The sequence below is a fragment of the Lichenostomus cassidix genome, chromosome 13 (genome assembly GCF_008360975.1).
Source record: "Lichenostomus cassidix isolate B80296 chromosome 13, HeHo_3.0, whole genome shotgun sequence".
In the NCBI taxonomy this organism is placed as follows: Eukaryota; Metazoa; Chordata; class Aves; order Passeriformes; family Meliphagidae; genus Lichenostomus; species Lichenostomus cassidix.
The window spans coordinates 1,734,979-1,744,589 of NC_139494.1; the positions used below are offsets into that span (position 1 = coordinate 1,734,979).

The 9,611-nt window shown below is 58.1% G+C and overlaps 1 protein-coding gene across 1 annotated transcript; it reads left to right on the forward strand.

The window, feature by feature from the left end:
* The first annotated feature begins 1,021 nt into the window (after positions 1 to 1,021).
* On the forward strand, positions 1,022 to 2,421 carry SMIM33 (small integral membrane protein 33). Its single transcript, XM_085073255.1, has 2 exons — positions 1,022 to 1,144; positions 1,586 to 2,421. Exon 2 carries the CDS (start codon positions 1,602 to 1,604, stop codon positions 1,992 to 1,994), a length of 393 nt encoding a protein of 130 aa, XP_084929381.1. The 5' UTR covers positions 1,022 to 1,144; positions 1,586 to 1,601; the 3' UTR covers positions 1,995 to 2,421.
* Positions 2,422 to 9,611: the final 7,190 nt, after the last annotated feature.

Below are 9,611 nucleotides of genomic sequence, written 5' to 3' on the forward strand. Positions count from 1 at the left end.
CAGCAGCCCCCCCAGCCTTTTGTCCCTTGCACAGATGTGACGCTCAGAGATTATGCTGTAGATTAAGGTTTTACTGAATCCTGAAATGAGTGCAAATACCCAGAAGCTCTCACATGCAGTTAAATCTCTTCTGGATGCTCGGCTGGATGGTGGAAAAGGCATTTCCCACCCCGTCCTCCCCACGTGCAGGAAGGACAAAACCCAAATATTCACCCCAGCCTGTCTGCTGAGAGCCTGCAGGTAAGAGCAGTGATGTTTTGGGGTGGAAGGGTGGGAAGATGTGTTTTGTAACAGCTAAAACTCCGGAGGATCCATGTTTTCTGCTCTGACATGTGCTCAAGGTCACTCCCAGTGGCAGAGAGTCTGACACACGGCATCCCTGGGCCAGGGGGATGTAGCTGTGAGCAGGGTGGTGGCCTGGAGAGCAGCCCTGCAGCCTCGTGGCACGGCTGGTGTGTGAGGGGAGGGATGTGCCAGCTCTGACCTGCCTGTGACCCCCAGCAGGTCACACAATCATCCAGGCTGGAAAAGCCTCCAAAATCTCGAGTCCAACCATTGTACTGGAGGCCTAAAGCATCCAGAGCTCCCCATGGACTCACCCCACAGCTGAGCTGGCAAATGTTCCTTGTGCAGCAGTGGCACCCCAGCAGGGACAGTCATCCCTGGGGCTCTGCCATCCTCCCAGCCCGGAGCACTGCGTGGATCTGCCCTGCCGGGCTGTGCAAAGAGCTCCCGTGCAGAAAGGGCATTTTTTACACCCATTTCTTTGCCACATTAAATTTTCACGCCACGCCGGTGGCAGCAAGGAGGTTTCCTACAGCCCGAGGGGGGAGGGTGCTTCTGCCCAGACAAAAGGGTCCTTGTCCCGCCCGGGGGGACAGGAGGGTCGCGGCGCGAGGGCAGCGCTGATGTGGCAGCGGGCAGGGATGGGAGCAGCGCTGCCCGCGGGATGAGCCGGAGCTTCCTCGTGTGCCCCGGGGAGTCCCGGCGGCTGCGGGGCCGGGGCGTGACGTGGCAACTTCCGAGGTGAGTCTGCCTGCACCTTCACCGGAGAGCCACCCCGCAGCTTTTCCTGCTCGTCCCGCCGGCAGCTTCCCAGCCCCGCCGCTGGAGACGATGATTCCCAGGCAGCAGGGACGCCCAGGTACCCCCGTGGGGCTGGCAGGGCTCTCCTTCCTTCCTCCTTCCCTCTCCCCCATCGCCCCCTGCTCCCACCCGTGTGCCTCCCACGGGATTTTGCCTCTGGCGAGTGGCTCACGGGACTGTGTGCCCCGGGGAGGTCCCCGGGGGGTTTGGTCCTGGATCAGCGCCGTGGGGCTGGGGGCGGACAGGGGTGGGCAGAGGGCTCCCCACAAGCTCCAGGTGAAGTGTGTGCAGGTGCCCAGGACAAGGGGATGCAGGGCATTGCCTCATCCTGCAACCCCGGCCTTAGCCACCCAAATTTATCCTGTCCTGCGAGCCCGAGGGAGGGAACACTGACGGGATCATCCCATTCCCTGGCAGCTGCCAGTGCAGGCAGGAGGGCTCGAGGGGACATGAGGACAGGACAGCCGTGCTCGGTGCTCACCCCGTGTCCCTGTGCCAGGTGACCCCGCTGAGCCATGAACGCCTCGGTGTCCGGCAGCCAGCTGAGACAGCCCGAGCTCCAGGACGTGGCCGCCTTCACTCCCGTCTCCATCGTCAAGAGCGTGACAAAGAAATCGGACGCGCTGCCCGTGATCTCGGCCATCGTGGTCATCTTCGTGCTGCTGGCCGTGTTCATCATCCTGCTGGTGCGCTACGGGCCGCAGCTGCGCACCGTGCAGATCACCCTGCGCCACGAGCCGCTGCCCCAGCACATGGACAGCGTGCTCCTCACCCGCTGGACACAGCTGGAGCCCCACGGCAAGCTGCCCGCCATGGACCCGGCCGGAGCGAGCTGCCACTGCTCCTGCAACCATCACCTCCCCTACGGCAGCGCCGAGCCCAATGTCATCGAGATCACGTACCTGTGACACGGCCTGGGCCGGCTGGGCTGGGCTCGAGGGACGTGTCCCGCTGGAAAAGTGTGGTTGGGATGTTAGAGCATCCCGGGATTCACGGCTCCCCGCACACGGAGGCTGCATCTCCCCGGGACTGTGGCTGCCCCGGGAATGCTCAGCCAGGAGCTGCAGTGCCCCATCACTGCTGCTGCTGTCCCCAGGCAGGAGCTGTGCCCCAGCCCGGGCTCTGGGGCTGGGTCAGCCTGCGTGGGACAGCTTTAGCATCTCTTCTGGTTCTACCTGCCCTGGTTTTACCTGTCCCACGCTGCCTGGGAGTGGCCAGCAGAGCTGCCTTGGTCCTTGCCGCAGCTGGGGAGCTCTGGGGCTGTGCTCGGGCCCTTGGCAGCAGCTGGAAGTTGCATCACCTGGAATTGTTTTCCAGTGAAAGATATTTCCACAAGCACGGTGTCCTCATTACACTGTTTATGTGGCACAGAGAAGTCTCCAGCCCGTCTTTCTCTCCATGCTACAGCCCTTTTTCCCTCACCGGGGGGTTGGATCATCACCCTGCCCCCTGCCAGCTCCCTCAGCCCCTCGGGGCAATCAGCCAGAGAGGAGGGGAGGGGAGGGAAGGGGAGGGGAGGCAGCTCCTGAACCACTGATGGGAGGAGACAGTGACAGGTGACAACGTGTCCTGTCCCCAGTGTAGGTGGGTGAGAGAAGAGGGGTGACACAGCAGAGGCAAGAGAGGTGATAATGGCACATCACAGCTGGCTGAACATCTGGAAGTGCTGACATCAGAGGAGAAGCTCATGTGACTCTGGGCAGAGCCTGCAGCATCTGTGTGCAAGGGGATGGGGAGACCTGAGGTCACCTTCGTTGTGGTCACCTTCACTGTGGTCATCTCGCTGTCCCCATCACTGGCTGCTGTCCCAAGGAGGCAGTGATGGTGAGCTTGGCACTGAGGTGGCTCCATAGCCCTGGGGAGAACCTTGTTTAGGCAGCCCAGAGAGAGCAGAAGGAGAGCTGAAAGCTCCTGAGCCCTGCAGGGCTGCTGCTGGTGTCAGACCTGTGCAGCCCTGGGCTCTTTGCTGCTGGAGGCACCTGGATCTCTCCAGTCCTGGTCTTTCCTCCCGTGGTGGGAGCAGAACCTCGGTGTCTGCAGTGCCTGGGAGGAGCACAGCCTCTGGGATCCCCACAAGGATTTGTTCTGCTGAGCAGTGCCAGGAGTCAGAATGCAGCTCCCACCTCTCCCCCTCTGGAAAAACCAGGTCTGTGTCTGCCCTCAGCTGTGTCCCTGGCACAGACCCCTGTGGGCACAGCTGGACAAGAGATGGGCCTTTACCTGTTCCTCCAGGTGCTGGAGGGATTCCTGTCCTGGCAGATGCTCCAGGATCACTCCTCTCACTCCTTTCCAGCTGTTTTCTTGCTCTGAAGCTGGGTAGTGGTTGGACTTGCTGGAAACATTTTGTCTCCACAATAAACATAATTTATATTACTTTTTCGGAGGGTTGTTTTCTGTTTTGTTGCCGTTTGTTTTCCAGGGGTGATAGGGCATTATCAGCTCTTCCACACCCGTGTTGGAAGAGATAAGGGCTGTCATTTCCATTGAAAACCATGGAGTCCTGCTCCCCTTTGCATGTCAAAACACGGCTTAGTTTGCAGTGTAATAGCACCCCTGAGGAGATAATCACCTCCAGGGACTTCTCCTAATTAAGAAATTCCTCCCTGTTCTGGTGGGCAGGCCCTGGCACAGGGTGCCCAGAGAAGCTGTGGCTGCCCCTGGATCCCTGGCAGTGTCCAAGACCAGGCTGGACAGAGCTTGGAGCAGCCTGGGACAGTGGAAGATGTCCCTGCCATGGCTGGGGTGGCACTGGATGGGATTTTAGGTCCTTTCCAGATGAAACCATTCCATGGTCTCTTTAAATGACATCTGCAGGTTGTGGTCACTCACACCAGGGAGCTAAGAGCTGGAGAAAGCCCCAGGTAAGCACCACGTGCTCTGCACTGTGGCACCCAGAGAGGCTGCACCTCCTGGGGACATCAGCTGGTGTCACCAGCCCAGGGTGAGGCAGCAGAGTTGTCCCCCAGCTTTGGTGGCTGTGTCATTCCAGCTCAGTCCAACAGAAAGCCTTTAATGGGAGCAACAGGAGCTTTCCTGGCAGCTCCCTCTGAAGGACAACCACAGCAGGGAAACATCGTGTTTGGAGAGAAAAGATTAAAACCGTCTAAATATTAATAAAGAGAAAGATAAAAAGGGTAATTATTGCTGGCTCTCATTGATTTGCAGCCGCTGGGGACTCGTGAAGGTCTGATTTATGTCACAGTGTGCCATGGCCCAGATCCATCACTAACCCCCTGCAGCACAGGGAACACACCCTGGCCTCTTGTTCAGGTGGTTCAGGGTGTCTACAATCAGATAAAAGTGGCATGGTGAATGAATGGTGGTGCTGAGGGAGCTCCAGTGTCCCCACATTTGTCCTGTGCTCCCAGCCAGTCACCAGCCCTTTCTGCACGACCATCTCTGGAAAGATCCAGGATTGAAGTGCCAGCCTTGGGGAGCTCTTCCGTGTGCTTCATTTGCCAACAGAAATGTAGATACAAGCTTTTGGAACACAGGAAAGAAATTACTGTAAGACTTAGAATAGCAAATTAAATCATACGAGCGAGCGACAATATGCTGCCAGCTTTCTCCTCCAGAAGGACATCAAGGGTTAGATCTCAACTCATTGCTTTCTCCCACACAATAAAACATCATTTTTACAGCTTCTCCTCATTTCTCTTTGGCCAGCTCTCCCTCTCTCTGCTCACAGAATTGCTTTTTGTAGCACCAGGCTTTATAAAACACATCAGGGTCCAGGAGCAGCAGAGCTGTGCATGACATTACCATAACATTATTCCTCTCCATTCAAACACCCAGCCTGTCCCAATTTACTTCACTTATAACTTTCTTCCCCTCCTTAATAATAACCCTCTTATGAGCACAGAGCAACAATAACTCTCCTTATCGTCCCCTCAGTGCAGGGCAGCTCCTGGAGCACGGCAGGCAGGAGTTGCTTTGCTCAAAGCCAGGCTTTGCTTGGGGAAGCTTTCAGCAGCTTCTGCATCCATTATTAACTCTGTCCTGAGCAGAGATGGCCTGCACTCCGTTTTATTTCCTTCCCAATTAAGGTGTTGCCCTGCAGGAAGGGAGACCTTTATAATCCCCCAAAGGAGGGTTTAGTGCAGGGTTACAGCAGGGTTTGGGGGTGACACTGCTCGTGATGCTGCAGAGTTGTCTAAAATAGTGTAAAACCCAGGGAAACACCCTAAAAGCGTTCAAAACCGAGGGAAGCACCCTAAAACTGTGCCAAACTGAGGGAGGTACCCAGAGCACCGGCTGAGGATGGAGAGGGGAGGAGCTGCAGCATCACCCGCAGGGCTGGAGGGGCTGAGCTGGGGCAGGGTGGTCGCAGCCCCTCTGCTGGCAGAGCTGGGGGGCTGAGCTGGGGGTTCAGCGCCCTGTGTGCCCCTCGGGCAGGCCGGGGACAGGCAGGGGACAGGCAGGGGACAGGCAGGGGACAGGCGGGGCCAGCGGCGGAGCGCAGCGCGGAGCAGCAGTGAGCTCTCGTGGTGGAGCAATCCAACTGCACGGAGCGGGGCTGAGCCTTCCCTGCCCGCCCCGAGCCTTCCCTGCCCGCCCCGAGCCTTCCCTGCCCGCCCCGAGCCTTCCCCGCTCGCCCCGAGCCTTCCCTGCCGCCCCGAGCCTTCCCTGCCGCCCCGAGCTCGGCAGGCACCTTGGGGAGCTCCGGAAGGCACCGCGGGAGGACATGCAGGCCATTCATCACCGACGAGCAGCCAGGCTGGACCAGGTGGCATGCGGAGGTCACCTTCAGCCAGTGTCACCTGCTGATTTTACGGAGGAGCTCAGGGAGAGCCAGACCCCCTCGAGAGAAGGTCCCTGTGCCTCTTGCGCAGCTCTGTGTCTGATGTTGGTGGGAGAGGAGGAATCACGTCCTCCCTCCTGACAAAGGTCCCCCAGCAGCCTCCCAGGTCCTGCCGGCAGCTGAGCACGGGGAAGGTGCTCCTGTGGGCTCTCCTGTGCTCTCCTGTGCAGCTGCAGCTGCACCCAGCTCCTCACACACCTCACACACCTCAGCGAGGGATTGCTGTTCTGCTGACAAAGGATCGGCACTTCTAGAGAAGCAACGGATGTCTTTGAAGGGCTTAAATTCATAGAATCACAGAATACTTGGAGTTGGGACCCCCAAGGATCGTCCAGTCCAACCCCTGTCCCTACACAGACACCCAACCATCCCAGCCTGTGCATCCCTGGGAGCACAGTGTCTAAACACTCCTGGAGCTCTGGCAGCCTCAGGCTGTGCCTGTTCCCTGGGGAGCCTGTTCCAGCTGAAAGATAAACCCCATGATCCCTGGGGCATGGTGAGAAACACCCCCCAAGTGCCTGTGCTTGCTTCTTCTCCCTTTGCAGCCCCTCTGAGGTGGAGCTGAGCCTGGAGGAGCCCAGTCCTGCTCAGGGTTCATCCCTTGCCCACGGTCTCTGTGTCCTGGACACCATTTCCCACCCCATGGAGCAGCTGTGGAGCAGAGATGAGATCAATTCCTGCTCCCCTGAATGGCCCACAGGGTATGGAGAGCCCTGAGCACCCCAGTGAGGCTCAACCTCTGGCAGTGGGAAGCCATTTCCCTTTTCCTACCCCTCCATCCCTTGTCCCAAGTCCCTCTCCAGCTCTCCTGGAGCCTCCTTAGGACTGGAAGAGGTCTCTCCAGAGCTTTCTATTCTCCAAGTGAGCACCCCCAACTCTCAGCCTGTCTTCATCAGAGAAAATGATCAGATTTGAAAAAGTCTCTTCTCTCTCACTGAAGCTGCCCTCTGCTCCCTGCTGTGTTATGGCACAGCTCGTGGTCCCCAGCTAACACCATGTCAGCCCAAAATGACAAAGTTTGAAGATCTCTAGCTGTGCAGTGGAGCTCGAAATAACCTGGTGGTGCTGCTCTCTGCCATGTGATGGACAGGAGAGTGGTGCCTCCAGCACAGCTCTGCACCCCTGGGAGCTTGGGGTGCTCCCATGTCCTGCTCTGGAGCCTGGAGAGCAGCTGAGCTGCAGAGGAGCCAGGTTTTCACTCCTGAAAATGGCATTTCCAGCTGCTCTGGGTACTGACAGCATCAAGCAGGAGCAGAAGGAAGTATTGCACATAGTGAATGTATGAAGTGCTGCAGGAATTGAATGAAGCTGATGCTTTTTCTGAGCTTTAAATGAAAGGGTTCAGGTGCAGCCTAAACCTTAGGGGGAGAATGTTGTGTTTATAGGCACCACATTATCCGTGGAGGTCCTGAAGCACGTTGGGAGCCTGCCGGGGTGTGAACAGGAAACAGGAGGAGACACGTTTTGTTTTTAGCACCAGATCTCATTTTCCTGCCTGTGCTTCTGGCAAGTCTCAGCTCGACCCTGTTTTTTTCTCTCCTATTTTCTTGCAGCATCACTTTGTCCATCTCCCTCCACAGCCCTGATTTGCAGCTCAGTGATGCTTTTGCAGCATCCTCCTGCCAGCTGGGAATGTTCTGATGGCTGGGGGTCACAGGCCCAGTCTGTAGGGATTTATTCCTGAAGAATCATAAATAATTCATGCAGGAGCTCCTCCAGCTCCTCCTGGGCAGGCCAGACCTGTCACTGGTGCTGGGATCTGTGCAGCCAGACTGGGGACAGTGCTCAGGGGGTCACAGCCTGGTGACAGTGACTTCTCCTCCCAGCCTTTCCCTGTGGTGGCTGAGCAAACTGGTGCTCAAAATCCCACCTGGTCCCTGTCTTTGGGAGAGAAAAAGGGGTGGTTTGGAGGTTTGGAATCCTCTCAGGTGAGGGGTGGGGATGGCAGCAAGTGAGGTGTGTGCTGGTGTTGGGGGGAATCCATCTGTGCTGTCAGTGATGGTTAAACACGGGGGACTCGGGGAGATTGGCTTGTTCTGCAGGTGGATTGGGAGGTGATGGGAGAAGGAAACACACGCAGGGCTCCTCAGGGAACCCCTGGGGTTCATTTGTTTCTTTTCCCTTGTGACGTTCCAGCGCGGTTCTTCTGTTCCGCGGCGCCCCTAAGAAGGAACGGCATTAAAAAAACGGGAGGTGGCAGGATAACCATCCCCGCAGAAGGAAGTGGCCTTCCCACCTCCCCTCCCAAAATCGGGGCACGGGCTGGGAGACATCCGGTTCTCCTCCCGCAGCTCCGCGGGCAGCGGGAGCGAGCAGGAGCATCCCTCCGGGAGAGCCGCGGGCAGCGCAGGAGGAAACGCGAGCACAAAGCAGGGAAATGACTTGGCAAAGGTCACCTGGAGCTGGGGCCGAGCCCAGGAATAGCACCGGGGCTCCTGCCACCCCCCGCGGCACTGTCCCTTCCTCCCGCCGTGCTGAGCGGTGGCACCGACCCAGCCGAGGGGACAGCTCGTGGCACTGGGGTGGGGCTGGTTTTGCTGCTCGTTGGGACATCAAAAGTCACTGTAACAAAGAGAAGTGATGACGGCAGGGATGCAGGTGGTGGGAAGGCTCACCTGGGAAAACCAGAGCTGTGAGGGGAACTGGGAGGGATGGCAATAGGTTGGGTCTACAGGGGGTGCCCATCAAGGCTGGAAAAGCAGGAGGAGAGGGCGAGGTGGGAACAGGACTCCAAAGGCTGCTGGAGGCTGCCTGGAAGGTGTGGGAGCCACAAAGGTGGTGTGGCTGGTGGGACTCCAACGACACCATGAGGATGCTCCATAATGCCAAGGAAGATTCCACTGGACCTTCCCTGTCCCAAATGCTTTCAACCACCTCGAGAGCAAAGTGAACCCAGCCTGGGGCTTGGGGGCTCTGCAAGCTTAGGAGGAATACCTGGAATAGCTCTAGGCTGTGCTACCTGTTGTGCACAGCTGGCCAGCTGTGCTGCTCCTGGTGCAGCAGCTGGGCAGCCTGAAGGTGGGGGCTGCTTGAAGCTGGGGCTCAGGATAAAGTGCTGAAATAAGGCTGAGAAGGGATTTGGTGGTGCAGGAGTGACGCCAGGGAAATCAGTGCTGAGCCAAGCTGGGATGGAGCATGTGCCAAGACAGGGAGTGGCCGGGATAGGGACAGACGGGTGCAGGGATGGAGAGAGGCCTGGAAGGACAGAGGTCGTGTCTGCCAGCACCTCCCTCCGCCCCTCGTGCCCTCCCGGCTGCGTCGGATGTGCTCACACTCCCGGTGATTCATTCATCAGCTCCTTTTGGTGTGTCCAGCTGCAACTGGTAACATCATCAAAAGCCACGTGTGGAAAAGGTGACTTGGGCACATCGCCCCCAAATGCAGAGCAAGGAGCAGGGGTTGCACTTGGATTTAGGAAAATGAGGATAAGTCAAAGTCTGAGATGTAACAATGGGGGAACGAGGCTTTGGGTCCATGCAGGAGCAGGAGTCCATCACCTCCTCCTGAGGCATTGTGGTGGGTCGGGGAGTGTCTGCAGGAACCACACCTTCTGGGCAGCGTGTTCTGCAGGTGACAGTGGGAACGGTGCCCGCAGGTTGGGATCGGAGGGCACTTCCACACCCTCTGGCAGCTGGGCCCGTGCCGCCCCAGAGCCCCCACCCCGCCCCGGCATTGTACCAGCCCGGTCCTCCCTTTTCCTGTAGGTGGGGTTTCCATAGGATGT

Coding starts and splice junctions, on each gene's coding strand:
- SMIM33 (XM_085073255.1), top strand. CDS start 1,602: ATGAACGCCTCGGTGTCCGGCAGCCAGCTGAGACAGCCCGAGCTCCAG.